The 19,238-nt window shown below is 37.9% G+C and overlaps 1 protein-coding gene across 3 annotated transcripts in view; it reads right to left on the reverse strand.

Moving 5' to 3' along the window:
* Nucleotides 1-19,238, reverse strand: part of PDE4D (phosphodiesterase 4D) — a 658,809-nt gene that overhangs the window by 359,110 nt on the left and 280,461 nt on the right. The window contains exon 2 of one of the 3 annotated variants that reach the window (XM_053657206.1): nucleotides 18,767-18,952. The exons of the other annotated variants lie outside the window; for them this stretch is intronic. Coding sequence (XP_053513181.1) covers nucleotides 18,767-18,952 — 186 coding nt within the window. The remainder of the gene's footprint in view (nucleotides 1-18,766; nucleotides 18,953-19,238) is intronic. 3 annotated transcript variants of the gene reach the window in all.

The following is a 19,238-nucleotide window of genomic DNA, read 5'->3' on the forward strand; positions in this document are numbered from 1 at the left end:
ATCATTGTTTAAAGTTTAGCAACTCTTGTTCTTGTTGCTTTTGTATGCTATCATTCTGTTTTATAAATGTAACAAGTTTTTTATCTGAGAACATTTTTTATGAATCTTCTATTTGTCTCTTAATTTGTTTTTCATTATTATTACTACCATTACTATTATTATTTTCATCGATTTGCTTCAGAGTTTACGTCAGAGAGTTTCCTTAAGGGTTTGGAGAGCCCTGGTTGGCAGTTCATATTAAAGAGGAAGGCATTAAAACACTGACGGAAAGGTCTGCGTGACTTCAGTGAGTAGGGCCTCAGGATTTACTACAGGGTATCTGGGTGGTAAAGAACCTGGCTTTTTGCACTGGGCAACCACATGATGCCAGTAGCTGTAAGTCTTTGCTCTGGGCAGCAATTTCATTTTTCTAGGGAGGACTCTTCAATCTCCTGCCCTGGCACTTGCCTACCTGGCAGAGTTCTTGTCCCTAAGTGCTACTGGGGAAGCCAGAGCTTCACTGTTCAAGTGGCAGACTTTAATGTCCCCCTTCCACTGTGCCTGGTGTCTCTCAGTCTGAACTTTCTTGTTTCATTTTTTCACAGAATAACTTGCCAATCTTCTGATGAGTATGGACTGTGGAATTGGTTTCCTGGCTGTGCAGAGTGAGAGAAGGACCTGTGGAATAGTCCACTTCGTGTACAGATTTCCCACCAATTTTCCACCTATTTTTAAGCATAGTTGGTTACTCAATTCTCAAGTCTTTTCAGATTTCTGCAAAGGGAATTGTTTGTTTCTCCTGACACACTCCTCTGTGGCTGCTTGGTAACCAGCATTCTCAACTTGGCTAATTCCTTTTGCTCCTTTTTATTTCTAATATACTCCTCTGTCATCCCCAGCCTTCTCCTTTCTCATTGCTCTATTCCTGGGAATCTATACTCTTCTATTACTTTACTATCCTTTCAAGAGAGGATTCTCAAATGTAGCAACTAATAAAGGCTACATTAGTTTGCTCTAGTTGCCAAAGGAAATGCCACAGATCGGGTGGTTTAAACAACAGAGATTTATTTTCTCACAGGTCTAGAGGCTAGATGTGTAAAATCAAAGTGTCGGTAGGTTTGGTTTCTTCTGAGGCTTCTCTCTCTGGCTTGCACATGGCTGCCTTCCAGCACTGTGTTCACACGGGTTTTCTCATGTGCGTGTGCACATGTCTGGTATAGTTCTGTGTGTGTTCAAGTTTCACCTTCTTACAAGGACACAAGTCATATTGGATTAGGACCTACCCTAAATACCTCATTTTAACTTAATTATGTTTAAAGATCTACGTCCAAACACAGTTACATTACGTGGTACAGACCTCAAACAAGCCTGGCCCATGGCTTTCCTCAATTGCCAAACACACTGAGTTGAAGCACATGGTTACCTTTCTTGTTTCTAAGACGTATTGATCCATGGAAAAACATTAATGATTAACTAAACTTAAGCAATAAAAAGGCCATTACTTTGTACTAGCAATCTTTGTCTTGACCATCTATACAAATGCATGGAGAATGAGTATAAGTAATAAAATAAGTGATCGTTTATTTATTGGCAAGCTATTCTGATCCTTTAACAAAATATGAGCACCAATTTTGGTCTAACCCAGGACTCCTAAAAAAAAAGTCTTTATTTTCTATCCCTGAAATGTTCTTTGCATTATTTCCCTGTACTTCCATTGGTTATAAGGAGTTTTCTGTGTGTGCGTGTGACATTTCCTTTACTCTGTGTCTTTCATAAACAGTTCTCTATATGTGGGCATGACTGTGTTGTAGTTCGGTCAAGGTGTAAAATCCAGCCAACCTCAAATTTTGCTGATGCTGGAGAGCATTTGGGAAAAATAATCTAAACTTTATAATTCTCTAGCCATAATAGTATTACCTGCAGCAGTTTCTATTATGTATTACTAATGCATTACTAAATGCATTAACTGTATTTAGTAATAAACTGCACTTACTCTTTTCTCAGGAAAAAGGAAATCAAATGTCATCTGTCATTGTTGACAGCAATGCCATCCTGAGTGTCCTAATAAAAAATGCCCTAGTTGTCTTGTTTGAGGTATTCTTCATTTGTTTCCCCCACCCTCTCACCCAGCACTATGCAATCAATATTCTTTCTACAAGTATCTCCCTCTCTTCTTCCCACAGTCCCTGAACCTGGGTACAACTGTATGTAGAACAAAAGTAGGCAGGTGGTTGGTACACACACACACATACACATATCACTCTAGGCAGAGAACCTCACATGTGAAATGTGGGAGAATAAAATTGAACAGATTTGGGAAAGATGTGTAAATTGTTTTAATTTTCATTTATTTTATTTTTTTAAATTATTTAAGAGTGAACTTTACATTGGTTTGATTTTCTGCCTCTGTCACTTTGAGATCTGGACTGACCTGGAAGGGATTCAAACATTCCAATTCTTAGTCCTTCATGGATAAAATAGGGCCATTATCAACTTCCTCATAAATTGGTGTTTTGTAGAGGGGATTAAATACAAGTATCTCTCCCTCTTTGGATATCTATAAATACACACGCATGTTTCTGTACGCATGTTCACCATTCAACGAAGTGCCCTCTGCAGCCAGAACACATGTAGTTTAGTTTGAAATAAAGCATATATCACATAGTGGTCCAAATGACAACGAAATCTTCCAATAAGTGATTTTAAAAGCTGCATGACTAGATGCCCTACAATCAAACTGACATTAACAGAGCTCACATACTCTGTATGAACCGTCACTGAATGACAGTACGTATATTATTCTTAATACTCAAGAAAACCCTGCAGCATAGTTTTTGCTACTCTAATTATATAGAGAAGGAAGTGAGGCTCAGAGAGAGTAGGCAACTTGACCAGAAAAAGAGAAAAACAAAGAGACCACTTGGGCCCCAACCCTGGCATCCTTTTTTCAGGACACACGATCCTGACGCCGCAACACAGTGGAGTGCACGGTACTCTGCAGGTGTCGTCATGGAACAGGTGTCCACTGGGGCCTGGGAAGAGGGTAGGATTTGGGAAGATCAAAAGGAAAGTGGGGACATGTCAGGAGAGGGGATGATGTGAGCCAAGGCTTGAAGATGGAAGACATATCTGTGAGTCAGCGACAAACCCGTTTGTCTGGAGATAAACTATGTGGATGAGAATCAGGGTGTGGGACCAGAAAAGTAGAGTGGGGCAAGTTTGGGAGAAAATGAATGTAAGACAAAGGAATATCATTTGATATCTTATACAAAAAGGAGAACTTATTGAGAAACCACTGTGATGTATTGTGTAGCTAACAAGACATAAAGGAAACAAACAAACAAAACCCCAAACCCCCAAGAAACAAAAGTAGCAACATGATGGCCTGTCCTCATGAGGCTTAGACTCCACTCACCCCGGCAGGTGGGGCAGTGATCTGGGGCTCTGGTAGAAGTCAAAGTGGAGGACACAGCAACATAAGGAAGGGGGTTATCATTTGGGCCTTCAATCATTCACATAGAAGTTGTCAAGAAAGACTTCACAGAGGAGATGGATTTATTCTGGATGTGATGAGACATGAAGAGATAACTTGAATATGGAAGTATAGAATAGAAATACTGTTTTCAGAAGATTGACTCAACAGTAGCATAAACAGGCATAATGTGAGGTAATGGTGCAGCTAATTGGGACAGAAGAGGGGTTGGTGCAGTGGAAATGGAAAGATAGAAAGGTGTGAATTTTTACAGTGAAAATTCTGAGGGACTTGAGGATGACTGACAAGGGAGTTGAAAGAGGAAGGTTCTGTGAGGACTCTGAGGTTCTGAGTTTAGGTAAATTAAAAAATAGTATTGTTCTGAAGAGAAACAATGTGAGTTTTATTTTGGAGAGCTGATTCAAAAAGAAAGGCGAGTTCAGGTTAACTAGGCTGACAGCAATACACCTCTGGGCAGTTACAGATTTGAAGTAGAAAAAATTTATGTTTCTGCATTTGGTCTGTCATCTACCTGCTTTACAAACCCAAAAGACTACGAGTTTACTTCTGCCAGACACTCAGATGTGACATGGTATAAATTATAAAAGCAAGTACATGAAAATGATAAAAACAAAAACAACAATAAAGGCTAATATTTATTGAGGGATCATTTTGTAGTAGGCATTGCACTAAATGTTTTATATAGTATTGGTATTATTTCATTTAACCCTCATAATAAACTGCTGACGTAGGCACTATTATTATCTCCATTTTACACGTTTTTGGAAACTGAAACACAGCCAGAGAAATCAGCCTGCTGAAGGTAACAGTCAGAGAGCAGCAGAGTGTGAATTCGAACCCAGACAGTCTAAATGCAGACCATGCAATCTGGCAGTCAACAGCCATGCCCGTCTTTGGCGCGTGAAAGGGGGTTAGCACAACTGAAGAACTAAGTGTTTAGTCTAATTTAATTTTACCAACATTTAAATTTTAAAACTGATAATTGACTCAGTAATTAGAAAACAAATTTGAAGTATGTTTGAAATAATCTAAGTGAATCTACATTTCCACTTGTAAATTTTATGAAATTTAAATATGGATCAAGTATGATTGATGAAAAATTAGCATCTTAGTTAATATGTATATAAAACATACATAGGATTTCAAAGACTTAGAATGAGGAAAGAATTTTAAATGATTTTATATATTGACTACAAGTTAAAAATGATGATAGTTTTTATATAGCGAGTTAATTAAAATGTAATTGAAATTAATTTTACCAGTGGGTTTTGTTCCTTTTAAAATGTGGTACCAAAATCTTTGAAATTATTGATGTGGCTCACAGAATATTTCTATTGGCTAGCATTGGTCTAAATACTGAAAAATAAATAAATGAGAGGTCAACTGTATGATGGGACAAATGACAGTTAGTGGGACACAGATTATTCATTTTACCGTTCTGGGTTCCTATTTTTGAGAATGTCTGTAGAGACTACAAGAATTGTCTTCAGTCAGTGGGGACAGTGAACCCTGGGCCTGACTGCATTGTTACTCTCTCTACTCTCTTGTCTGGGTCAACGCTTCCATAGTTTTCAGAAAAAACAACAACTTTAACTGCCCTGTCTTGTATAGCTCATAGCTGTTTATCTATTGAAGGAGAATTATTTTGCTCACAGCTAATTTAGGTCTTTCAACCACAAACTCTATTTTTATGTCAGTCTGATCTACAACTGATATCAGAGAAGGTCACAGGAAAGCCCACTGAGAGTTCTTGGGGCTATTCTGAGGGAAAAATAATTAGAAAGTTAGGAGTTAATTCGATATCAAGGTACAGTCTTGTATGGCTGAATATTTTTATGAGGGATTATAGCCTGATAGTAAAACCTAAATGGTGTGTTTGAAAACTGTTGACAATAATCCAGATGTTTGTTCTTCTTAGAGTTATGTGTGTGATACATAAAAGGTAGAAAATTTAACTACATGGGAGGAAAAGGGTAATAGTTAAGCACTTGTGAGTCTTTGGGTATAGCAAAAATTAAAGTGGTGCCATTTAACAAGAAAATAAATCTAAAATTCTACCAATTTTCAGGCATTCAGCATATATAAAGCAATATGTCCCCGAAGTTAGAATCATCCAGATGTTTTAAATTGGTGAGAGTAAACATCTGATTCATCATATTCACGAAAGTCAGAAGCAGGAAATTCAGAGAGTAGTGCTTTTTCCATTCTCTATGCCAGCTGTTATGACAGTGAATTTATAGCCAAGTGCCATTCTAAAAAACTCTGATAAAAACATATGTCCATGTTTTTATGATACATGTATAAAACATTTCAAGCTCCAAGAGATACTTCAGTTTTTGAGAATATTGTATATGAGGTCTTGTGCAGCAGATAAGTTAATCAACTTCACTCCTTTTAAAATTTCTAATTGTTATTTCAAAGTACAGACTATGCATCTTTTGTAAAAATTCTTCATAAAATCTATTCTTCTCAATAGATTTTTATTTATAAGTTACATACAATATATAACATATTTAGAGTATGTATGACATACCAAAGTGCCATAATCTATAGTTTATAGCAATGAAGTCCTTGCATTACACGGCAAATGAAAAGTAACTTCCCTGGCCAAGAGCAAGGGAGCTCTGGAAGGATGATAAACAGATTCATTAGAGAGGACATAAAATATACAAGGTCCTGAGAAAATGATGTATCTGCTGATAAAACTGATTTCAGACTACTAAAAGGGAATAACACATCAATACCTATGTTTAGCCGAAGAAGACAACAATATACCTATTGAATTTTAAATAAGAAATGTTTGGTAAAAGAAAAGGCTATTTTAACTTTTTTTTTTACAAGAAACACAATAGAAAAGAATAGAACAATCTTGTAGCTAATTCTCACTGTGTGGTCATGAACATACTTCTTTCCAATGACGAGACAATGGCATATTATTTTTTTGTTGTTTCTTTCTCTGTTCTCCTCTGTAATTCCAAAATTATGTAGTTCTACCCATAGTCTATAAATTCCTAACTATTGGGCCAGTATTGGCTGATTTCTGCCAATTGTGTTCTTAAATATTCGCATTTAATATTTATTATTGCTGAGATTGTAATCATGGCAGAGAAGATCAGCAGAGGATCCCTTGTGTTTTGCTGTTAACATTTACTGCTTGTAAGGCCGTTTTGTTTACAGAAAATTTCAGAATTCAATATGACAATTTGATTTGAGTTTAATGGTCAGTTTAAAAATGAAAGCCATTTTACAAAAAGCACTTTCAATTTATGTATTTTACAAGTAAGGCAAGGTCAGACAAAATATTTAGGAACAAAGTCTGATGTATTTTGAATATTTCTGTAAATTATTTATATTCTAGTCCAGCTGCATTTAGAGGTCTGCATGACATACTGCAGGGTGAAAGTAAGGTTTGGAATTGGAAACAAATAAACAAGGAATTGACTGTGACTTTGAAATAAATTAGCTTTGTTAACTTGGGGCCTAACTCATAGACACAGATTTTCTCTGAAGATGTTTGCCTGGCCCTCTTTGGTTTTCTCATCTCTAGTCCTGACCTCTCCATAGTCTTTGACAGTCAGCCTTTTCTTTGCTCATTTCCATTCATTCATCAGGACAAATTCTCAAAGCCAGTCTACCCATCAATGTCATTATCTTCACTCTCAAAACTACTGTTATTCCCTATTTCTGTTAATTATTCAACTCTTCTGCCAGAAATACAAGATTAATTTTGATATCTAGGCATCATCATGGAAACAGCATCCTCTTTTCCTTTCTTAACTCATTTTCAAGTCTTGCCAGTGCTTCCTCCATATGTCACACTCCCGTTATTATACTATCATTGTACTATTTATCATTGTACTGTCATTCCCAGTCCACATGGGGCTGTAATTATCTGATCCTTTTAAAAACAAAACTTTACCTGATAAACTTTAAATAGTCATTGCAGAAAATATAGAATATAAAAATAACAATAATTAATACAAGGATCCCTCATTTAGTGTTATTACCTCCAGAGTAGATTACTGCTCTAACTCCCTAGCTAGCCTCCTTACTCTGGTCATGTGCTCCTGCAAGTTATGTCTTCATTGACACAATTTTATTCTTTCTTATGCAATGCTAAGAGCATGGGACTTCCCTGTTAAAAAAAAACTTCAGTAGCTCATCTTGACTTAGAAAATATTCCATTAGCTTTGTTTTCATGCCCTAAAAATGCCATTTCACTCTCTCTCTTTCCAACTTTATTTCCCATGATTGCTTCTCAAGTTAATTAAGTTTGGCCACACTCATTCTTTTCCTATAAATATCCTCTTATTTTCCCATATTCATACCTTTGCCAGAGTCCCAACTCTACATAACTAAATGTAAACTTAAGACTAAATTCCATTTAACCGATAAAGCATTCAATGATAGCCCCAGTTGGAAGTAAACTCTCCTTCACCAGAACTGCCACACAATTTCACTCCTGCTTTCCTTATGATGCTTAATAGAATACAGAGTACAGAATTTAGAGACGTATGAGTGCAGCTTGGGTACCAATTCTAGCATTTAAATAACTCCAGGGCCCTAAGCAAGACCTTTGAACCCACAGGGTCTCAGTTTTCTCCTCAGTGTTTGAGTGCTTTCAGGCCTCATTCTCTTTTATGAGCCTATTTTAATTTCTAAGACCGTCCCTAAATAGCTCAGCTGGTGATAGTGTTTGGCCCTATGTCCTCCTCTAGGGCTATTAAAAACTTTATGTGGTTATAATATTTTTGGTTGAATTGTTGCCTGAACAGTTAGACTGTGATCTTTTTGAAGGCTGGGAATTTGTCTTGCCCAGTGTTACAATCCTAGCACAGAGCTTTGAACTTATTTCCTATTTAATAAATGTCAAATGCATGCATGGATGTGTGACTAGAACAAGAATGAATGAACTATTGATATCTGTATCTTGTAGAAGAGTTATATATGTTTATACTCGTCATCTCTCACTCAACTAGAAGCTCTGGAGGGCAGGTTTTTGTGTGCTCCATCTTTGTCTGCTTATAGTTCTGTGTGGTATACTCACACAAATAGACCTTCCCTGTACAAGAGGATTTTTTTCCTGATGTGCATGCAATCTTAATATCTGTTTAACTCTGCAGATGAGGCTAATTATACTTACTACCAACATCAAAGTTCCTTCTCAGATTGAATACAAGCATGTCTATAAACATGGATACATCTTTTGATGGTATAGTAATACAAACTTTAGTGTGGCCATACCTTACGTAGGTTAAGTTCTAACATTAGCCCTTGTAGCAAAAATTTTGTATGGCCAATATTAACATGGAGAGTCCCTTAAATCACCCAAATGTAAGGCAAGGTGTTCACACTATGGCAGGCTCAGTTCTTATGAACTGAGATGGGGAGAGGGCAGAAGATTTCCATTTTCTACTTCATACGAGTCAACATAGATCCATTCTATGTGGTAGCAGGTGGAGAAGAGAAATTGTCCTATTTAAATTTCTGTTTCTGAGAAATGCAAATTAAAACCACATGAGATATCACTTTACACCAGTCAGAATGGCCATCATAAACAATGCGGCAAACAACAAATGCTGGAGAGGTTGTGGGGAAAAGGGGACCCTAGTTCACTGTTGGTGGGGTTGCAGACTGGTACAACCATTATGGAAAACAGTATGGAATTTTCTCAGAAAACTAAAAATGAATATGCCTTTTGACCCAGCAATTTCACTGCTAGGAGTGTATCCTAAGAACCCTGAAATACCAATCCAAAAGAACCTATGCACCCCAATGTTCATAGCAGCACAATTTACAATAGCCAAGAGTTGGAAGCAACCTAGATGCCTGTCAGTAAATGAATGGATAAAAAAATTATGGTACATATATACAATGGAATTCTATGCAGCAGAAAGAAAAAAGGAGCTCCTACCCTTTGCAACAGCATGGATGGAACTGGAAAGCATTATGCTGAGTGAAATAGGCCAGGTGTTGAAAGACAAATACCATATGATCTCACCTTTAACAGGAACCTAAGCAACAAAACAAACAAGCAAGCAAAAGATAACCAAAGACACTGAAATACAGAACAGGCTGACAGGGACCTGAGGGGAGAGTGGAGAAAATTTCAGGGGAAAAGGGGAAGACTCACAGGAAAAAGTATAAAGGTCACATGGACAAAAACTAAGGGGGTGGAAGTGGGAAGGAGGTGGGGAGCACTGGGGGGGGGTGGGCTGGGAGGGGAGTAAAAGACAGAAAACTGTACCTGAACAATAATTAAATTTTAAAAATGCTCAAAAATAATAAAAAAATTTTTAAAAGTAAAAAAAATAAATTGCTGTTTCTTCTCTATTTTTCCCACTTCACTTAGTATGCATATTCAATTTGCATCATTAAATAATTAGATAGTGCAAACCTGTTGTTTTTTAAAGTATCTCTTAATTACAACACATGTACATTTTTAAATTTTTTATTTAATTAACCCTCCCCACCTCCCTCCCATTCACACCCCCCCTAGTTTTTGTCCATGTGTCCTTTATACTTACTTGTTCCTGCAAACCCTGTCCCCTTTCCCCTGAAATTCCCTCCCCTCTCCCCTCTGCTCTCTGTCACCCTGTCCTCTACACATGTACATTTTTAATAGCATGGAAAGATAAATGGGTCTCTGCAAATCTCATTAGCTCCTGAGTAACTTAACCCTGATCATCCCTGTAATAACTTTAATCTAGGTCTGATACAGAGAGTCTAGTGTGGTAGAGTCAGAATGGCAATTTTTCTTTAAAAACTGCCAGTGATGTGAAGGTTAACTGTAATTTTCCTACTCTGTTTTGAGGTGATTTTAAACATATGCTGAAGTCAGAGACAATGGCAACCCCAGGGCTGGAACGTCCTACATCTATAGGCCTTATCACTGTGGATTTCTGGCTTTGATCAGCCTTAGGATTCAAATTATTTTCCCCCAGAGGAGGGGGAAAACTTTACAGACAAAAGGAGATATCAGGGAGAAAAAAAATCTCTTGCAAGCTAAAATGACCAAGAACTCCTGTGCCAGAGTATGACTCCTACCATAAGCAACAGAAAGAACAAACTGGATTGAGTTACTCAGTATTGTCAACACTGGATTCTTAAAATATAAAAGAAGGAGAGAGAAAGAGAAAGAAAGAGAGAGAGAGGGAGGGAGGGAGGGAGAGATAGGAAGAAGGAAGGAAGCAAAGAAGGAAGAAAAAAGAAACAAAGAAAAAGAAGACATTAGAAACTCAGACCAGAAAGCTTCTGCTATTCCTGATGTTCTTGTTATATACAAGAGGAATCGCAGTGGTAACACCAGTAGCACATGGCTCAGCTGCATCAGATGCCAATATACATGGTTCAGAATAACAGCACAAACAGGAGCACACATTTCAGTCTGGGTGGCTGAGGCCGGAAGGAAAACTGTGTGTCCATCATAAAGGCAAGTTGAATAGTTTTGACTGTTTGACAGACTTTGAAACTTATACAGCTATATATACATATTTTTTCTAACTTTGCATGAAAAAAAATTGATGACTGAATGCCACACAGCTGCAGTAATCCCTCGTGTATTATGATGAAGGCTATGCATTTTGTGAGCTGGTTTACTGTAAGTTCTTATCAAATCATAAGCTTAGATTTCAAGAAATCTTAGGTGAATCTTAAATGTTCTAATCATGTGAATTAGGCAAATGCATTGTTTTCTGACTCAGCTATTGCTTGAAAAGAACTTGTATTTCTATACCTGGGGTCAATTATAAAACTTTAGAAGTAAGTACCTACCACCCAGTTTTCATGTCATTTAATAGCATGCATTGCAGAAAAGTAAATACCACTATAACAATGAAAACAAGCCAACAGACACACACAAAGCCCCTCTGAGTGAATTATATGGAAACACATGAGAACATCCTAATAATAATAATTTCAGGCAGTGAGTATGATACAGGTTTAAATGGGAAGAGTGGTCAAGGCTTGCTAAGTTGCTGGAATGTATTTAATGTTTCTCCAAAAGGCACATATTTAGTGTTTCTGATTACTTTCTTATTCCCAGTCGGAAAAATAAACTTCCTAAGAACTGACTGAATGACTATTATGTTCCAGGTATTGTACAAAGAACTGGACACACCGTGGTTTAAAACAGAAGCTTAGACCCTGTTCCCAGGCCCCATAATTGAATATGAAAGGAGGAACTTGGTCCAACAAAATATAACTATGGATTACATTTGTGAGAACTCCTGACAAAAGGATGATGGTACAAAAAAGAGTATGGTATATAGATAGGTACATAACATAGCTGGGGTGTTCAGGGAATGTTTCTCTGGGGATGATGAGGCCTGAGGATGAGTAAAATCATCCTCATCAAGGACCACGTGAATGAAGCCCTGGCCATCTTTCAACATTGAGAACTCATTCCATCTTGTCTGGGAAGCTGATTAACTTTCCCTTAGACACCTGCGGCTTCCTTCTCATCAAAATTCTTCAAGGTACCTTCGTTTATCACCACTGGCAAGACCATCTTCTTTGCTCCTTTTAGGGCTATAGAAAACATGGCATTGTAGATCAAGTCCAAAGTCATTACTCTTACTTCAAAAGCTGGCAATGGATTGACTGTCCACCCCTCTTTTTACTCTTTGCTTCTTTTAGACCTTCTATATCAATATATAATCTGACAGCAAAGTGCTATCCTAAGCCTAGAATATTTTGTCAGAGTCACTAGTTCATGTATTACAGTTTACAAAGCAAAATAAAAAGTAATAGCACATGTTTATTTATGTAATGTTCTTGTTTGGTGCAAAAGCAAACACAGAGAAACTACAGAAATAATTTTTCAGTTTTCAAAGGGTGGTTAAGTAATTTAATGTCTCTAACTGGATGTAGAAATGTGACTAACACATGAAGGTCACTGTGATTGTCTGGCAGCCCCGTACTTCACTGGAAGTAAACAACCAAATTATTCTGTTTAGTCCCATTTCACTCTTTTTGGCAAAGGAGAAGTTGTACGGTTAGGTGTTGAGTAAATACCAAACTGATGCAAAAGGGAAAAGGTCAATATTTATGACTTTTTACCAATTCCCAGCAGTTGGCAATGAACTAGAAAATTGGCCTTATTTTTTAAAACTTCAGTTGTAAAATACTACCTACTATTTATTTGAATGTCTTAAAATTCCCAGTGATAAATAAGACACAAAGAATATGTTTTTAAGTTTTACTTCCAGTGAGTAAGTTACTCATTTAATGTTTCTGTCCAAAATGAAACGAATTATTTTGCTAATTCACTTTGAAAGAAGAGCATTCTCCCTCACTTTATTTTCATCACTATCTTCCCTCCCCCATTATATTTCAGACATCCTATCTTTGTGATTTCTTTAATGCTCACATCAGGGCTTCACTGACAGAGTTCTCCAGAGAACAAGTCACTACCCATCTTCAGGCTGCACCATTACCAGAGAAACATCTTCCAGACACTCAGACTGTATTGGGTACCTATTTAAATACTCTTATTGGGCCCTTGTCCCCTTTTTAGCTGTTCTCACAATTGTAATCATCTATTTATGTGTCTTGTAATTGCAATGATATTGTCCCGGTCAGGATTTTACACTGCTTGCTTCTACTAGGCTAGGGGTTCAGTCTTTCCCACCTCAATTTATGCTGCAAGCCGTTGTTAAATTACTCCTTCTAACACAGCTGTTTCTACCATGTCACTCTTTTTAACAATATTTTATTTATTTATTTTTAGAGAAAAGGAGAGGAACATCGATGTGAGAGAAACATCAGTTTGGTTGCCTCTTGTATGTGCCCCAACCAGTGACTGAACCCACCGCACAGGCATGTGCCCTGACCAGGAATCGAACGGGTGATAGTGGGCTCTGAGGGATCACGCCCAGCCAACTAAGACACACTGGTTGGGTCCACTATCATGTCACTCTTAAAAAGGAAGAGAGATAGAAAATATACAAATAATTGAGGCTCATTATAAGAATGCTGTGATAGACATATAAGAAAAGGAAAAACTGCTAGCTAACAAAGAAACTTCCATTTGGAAATGGGAAATTAGAAACTGATTAATGAAAAATATCTGTGGGATGAGTTGGGGTTTATCACAAAGTGAGGGGAGAGGGCAACTCTAGAGAAAAAAAAAGGGCTGTAATCATTCTTTACACCTAAAATGCACAGTATACATAGGGGATGAGGACAATTTACAAGAACAGAGAAATAGGGAGTGAGTCGATCATGATCACTGGAAATCGATGCTGTTTTCCAGGCAATGAAAAGCTACTGCTGTGAGCATGGAAGTGTCAGAATGGATTCGTGGAAAATGAATGTGTGATGATAGCCAGGAAGAGGACAGTAGCAGAATAAAGAGAACAATGACCAGGATAGCAGTCTCTCAGGAAAGAGAGAACAAGGGCTTGGCCTAGCATGCGGTGCTGGGAAGGGCAACAAGAGGAGGAAGAAAAATGCACTTGACACCAGGTAGGAACAGAGTGGCTAGGCTGAGGGAGGGGAAGCATTTCGGGTGGCTCCTTGGTCTGTACCGCATGTCGCCGAGGAAATGGAAGATGGCGAGGGTCCTGGGTAATTTTAGTTCGAAATACAGGAAGCGTGAATCCCCTGGAAGATGCCCGGATAGCAGACCGTTGGACATGCAGCTCTGGATTGAGAAGAGAATGAGGAGCTGAAAATACCTATTCCAGTTCAAACAGTTACTGCGAATAACATTTACTTGTGCTAGGGAGGGTCAGAAGAAATCCTGCATCTAATTAGAAGTTTATTTAGTGACAAGAAGGGCCTCTCATCAAAGAAAGAACTCCCCTCTCCTCCAGAGTTTTCCCACTTGGCATGTGGCTCATGCATTACCATGAATGGGCCCGGCACATATAGTCATGAGGACAGGTGGCAAGGACCCAATGGAGTTTCATTATACCAGTCCAGTAGGGTGGTGACTTAATATTTTTTATCTTCAGTATAGTTCTACTTAGCATTTTTCATTTTCCCCTGAAAGGCAGGTCTATGATTAGCACCTAGCCTGCAGCCACAGGAATGTATTAGATCATTTATTCAGCTTTCTATAATGAAATCTTAGTAGTCCTTCCTCTGAAAGAATAATGGGTCCTGACAGTGTAATAAAGCCAGTAATTGAGATGAATAAGAAGACAGGAAGTTTGAATTCTGAATATTTTAGAACATTTTAAAAGTGTTGCAGTTGACTATCTTTAACCAGGCTAAGAAAGCATTATCTTGCAGGGGTGTCCAACCTTTTGGTGCCTCTGGGCCACCCTGGAAGAAGAGTTGTCTTGGGCTACACGGTAAATACATTGTGACAGGTAATCACACAAAAAATCTCATAATGTTTTAAGCAAACTGACAATTTTGTGTTGGGCTGCATTCACAACCATCCTGGGCCTCATGCAGCCTGCAGGCCGCAGGTTGGACACCCTGATTCAAATGGTTACCACGAAGAAGAAAAGAGAAGGTGTTTTCATAAATACATAGAAAGTATCAATTGTCTGAATATAAATGACAGCCCTCAAAGTACTTCACTGTGCTCCCCGGCCCAATTTGTTTACATAAGGGTTTCTCAACCTCAGCATTATTGGTATCTTGGACCCAATAATTATTTGCTTTAGGGGTTGCTTTGTGCATTAAATAGATGTTTAACAGTATTCCTATCTCTTCCTCTTTTATGCCATTAGCCATCCCCTGGTATGTGATGATCAGAACTGTCCCTAGACAATGCCAAGTGATCCTGAGAGTAGAATGGCCCCAGTTGACAACCACTGGTTAAATTAATAATTAATTAAACATATACTTAAAAAGGTTGCCTAAAAGCAAATGTTGGTTTAGGCCCTCTTCAGATAATTATAGATTCCAAATTAAAAAGGTTCTATTTAACGAAGATTTATTGTTCACAATGTATAACTGTTTTCCTTTGGTACAGAAATGAGAAGTATTTTTTATACTTTGCAATGCCTCACTCCTTCACGTTCAGACTTATTAATGGACTATATTTTTTATGAGCATGAGGTCACTGATTATTCAGGACTCACGGTCCAGTCCTATCTTACTTTACAGTCATTAGAAGTAAATCATTTCTATGGACACAATGCTATGTGCTGAGCTACATCACCCTGAAATTCGTATGTTGAAGCCCTATTTCCCAATACCTCAGAATGTGCCTGTATCTGACATAAAGCCCCTTAAAGTGGCAACCAAACAGACCTCTGGAGAAACCAAACCAGGTGACGGCTGAATCTTGAACTTAGCTGCCAGTATTGTGAGAAGATAAATTTGGCCCTGGCTGGTGTAGCTCAGTGGATTGAGCACGGGCCTGTGAACCAGAGGATCACGGTTCGATTCCCAGTCAGGGCACATGCCTGGGTTGCAGGCAGGTTCCCTGCAGGCCACTTCCCTGCAAGGGATGCACTAGAGTCAACCATACATTGATGTTTCTCTCCCTCTCTCCTTCCCCTCTAAAGATAAATAAATAAAATTAAAAAAAAAGAAGAAGATAAATTTGCTGTTTAAGCCACCCAGTCTGTGGTATTTGCTATGGCTGCCTCATTTGAGTGAATGAATAGTTGGACGACTGGTCAGAAATCTAAGGGTGCAATTGTTTATTCTTTCCTCAAGACGAAAACACACTGATTAACAGCCACTCAAAGTCACTGGAGTCATTCCTGTCTTCCAGCTCTCTTTGTACCCTGATTTTTTTCCCGAGAATAGGAAGGAAACACCAGCCTATAGGATTTAGGAACACAGAGGCCAGAGAATGTGTGAGGGAAGAAGGTAGAACAAGGCAGAGCCCAGAGCAGAGTGCGGTCATCAAGGCCTGCCAGCCAGAGACACAGGGGACAGCCACTAACAGGCCAGCCAGGCAGAGGCTGCGGGGAGACAGCTCTGTTCCGGTTGTGAAAAGTGTGTCCTCGAGAACAGGTGCTTTCCATACATCAGGTGCTGGTGAGTCCAGCCTCACCTGTTTCACTGCTCCTAGTTCTGGTGTTCTCTTTTGCTCAAAAATGTTGTGGGGTGTTTTTTTTTTTTTTGGTGAGTTTTACATAGAAGCAGGATAAACAAGACTGAGCTTCTATCACATTTCATAGCTGGGATACTTTTTTCCCTTTGGGAATTCCCCACTGTTCCCCTTCCTACTATGCGAAGCTTTACATATATATGTGAACATATGTATGTACACACACACACACACATATATATATATATATATATATATATATATATATATATGCACATACATATATTTGCATGCATGTGTGTACGCTTCTGAATACAGGAGTAAATTTCAGGTTCTGCTTTGCTGATCTGGTAATAACAAAGTCATGATGCACAGCTACATAACAGTGGTCAAAAGTCATTGGTGTTTACAGCTTCTATTGAGAAATAAGGAAGGGGAATTCAACTGATGCAGGAGAACAACAGAGGCACAAGTGTTGCCAAAGACTCCATACGGTGGCACCCAGGGAAGTGATAAACAGGCGTATGCCACGATGGGTAACATTTGCTTTCCCATCATTTACTTACTAAACAAACATTTATTGTCTGATCTGTGCTGAGCTCCATGTTGGGCACTAGATATACAACAAACATGGCGCCATCCACACACTCAAAAGCCCTGTGGTCTAATTGGGTGGGAAAGGGGTAAAAGAGCCAGATTAGATCAGATTACTCAATCTCTATGCATTAAAATCAAGGCCTCAAAATTGTAAGAACTTTAAAGAAAAATATTTTTCTTGCAAGAGTAAAAATAGAGCCCTAGAGTTTCTGAAAGCTAAAAGAATTAAAAGAAAAAAAATTTAAATCACTAATATAAAACATTTTTAGGATCACAGGTGGTACTGTCATTCTCTTCAACACTGAACTTAATTAGGTTTAGTAGTGTTAACTGTTCTGTTAATAACTTGTTTGCTGCTCTTGAAATAAGAATTCAGGACTATCAAATGACCATGTGGTCACACTTCTAATATAGCTAATTTTCAGTTTGAAAATTATTTTCCTGTGTTCCAGACAACATGCTGTTCCTTCAATAAGTTATTATTTTAATAAGGACACACTTGAATTTAAATTGAGCTGTATTTTGCATATTTTGCATGATTAGAATTTTCTATTTTATTCTTCCCATTTAGTTAAAAGGCAAATTAAAAAAAATCTCATTTTAATCTTCTGCTTCATTGAAAACTAACCCCAAGGCATTTCCAAAGATTTGGAAACATTTTTTAAAAAATCATTCACATATCTGAATGCTACTTCATGTTTACAGTAAGGTCAAATCTGGCAAAATGTATGCTTTATATATGAGTTTCAATGTGTGTACATAGAAAAGTAAAAGAATATCATAATAATAGTCTTCAGGTAAAATAAAGTACTTTTAGAATTTAGGGTTTTTATTCCAAGAATTCATTAAATTATAGAGAACTGGCATTTTCACAGAGAGACAGAAAAATCTTTATAAAATGCTTCTGAAGTTCATTGTGAAATACTGAATAAAATGATTTATATAAAACCCAAATCGAGGGGTGATTTTTGGACCCACTAGTCAACCATGTCATCCCTATTCTGACACTGCATAAAAAAAGCTGGAAGATAGAAGGGGTCTATTTAGTACACACCCTCTTTCCTTGTAAGGAAAGCACTGAGCTCCACTTTGAAATTCCTAATTATACAACGTTTGCCTGTGCGGTGTGTGTGTACACATGTGTATGTGCAAGAGCCTGTGTGTGTATATGTGTGTGGTGGTGGCGTTTATGGAGACTGTGCGTTAGTAGAATTCTAGAACACTGGTCTAAAAATGACATATTTTTATAGGAAAAATACCTAATCTCATTCTGCCCTCCATAGTGACCACATGAAAACTAATGCTTTTTGTACAACTTTTAACATAATTATTTCATAGTGGCAATAAAACATGTTATATATAGACTATGAGGTACTGGGTATCTGGTATCAACATACATATCCACCATTTGACTAAATCCTCCTTCAAATATTCATCATGGATGATTCTGATGGTAATATAAGCACTGATAATATAAGCACTGATATAAGCACTGATAATATTTTAAAAGTCTACAGACCTGAAACCAGATCAGCTTTTGCTAAATAGCTAAACTAAGGTTATTTTTCAGCTTTCCCCTTTGGTTAATTTTTTCCTAACTATCCAGTATGATGGATGTTAAAACTAACCTCTCACCCAGACCCTCCCAGCTCAGCAAACCCCAACAGGGGTTATCAAAGAGTAAGAAAACACATCCTCACTGACAAACAACTAGAAGAAAGGATATCAGTTACCGTCTCCTCTGTGGCTTAATATCAATTGGCTTGTTGATGGCATAAGGCGATCCATGGACATAAGCACTCCGGAATCTAGTCACCTTTCCCAGCGTTAGGTACTCACAGCTGGTTGGCAAACTCATTTTATCCAAAAGGCAGGAGGTACAAACAAATCTTAGTAGCTGACCAGCATTCCTGGGAACGCTGGAACGAACGACAAGTCAAATAATGGATTTCAGACAAATGCTGCTCACTGGTCGCTGGGCGCTGCTTTTCTTCACAAGTAAATGCATGTTTGTCCGAGGCGATATGAGCTACCTTGTTTTCTGTTCATGGATACAGGAAGCTTGTTGCTTATTTCCAACCAGAGTTGTGTGCTCTGAAAAATTATTGGCTGAGCAGATGAAGTAGAAATTCTGTAGCTCCACAAAAACCTATTTCCACTCAAACCAAATCACTGAGTAGGCAGCCAGGTTTAATCCATTTTTTT

This window comes from Artibeus jamaicensis, unplaced genomic scaffold, assembly GCF_021234435.1.
Source record: "Artibeus jamaicensis isolate MK-2021 breed Jamaican fruit bat unplaced genomic scaffold, CSHL_Jam_final scaffold_369, whole genome shotgun sequence".
In the NCBI taxonomy this organism is placed as follows: Eukaryota; Metazoa; Chordata; class Mammalia; order Chiroptera; family Phyllostomidae; genus Artibeus; species Artibeus jamaicensis.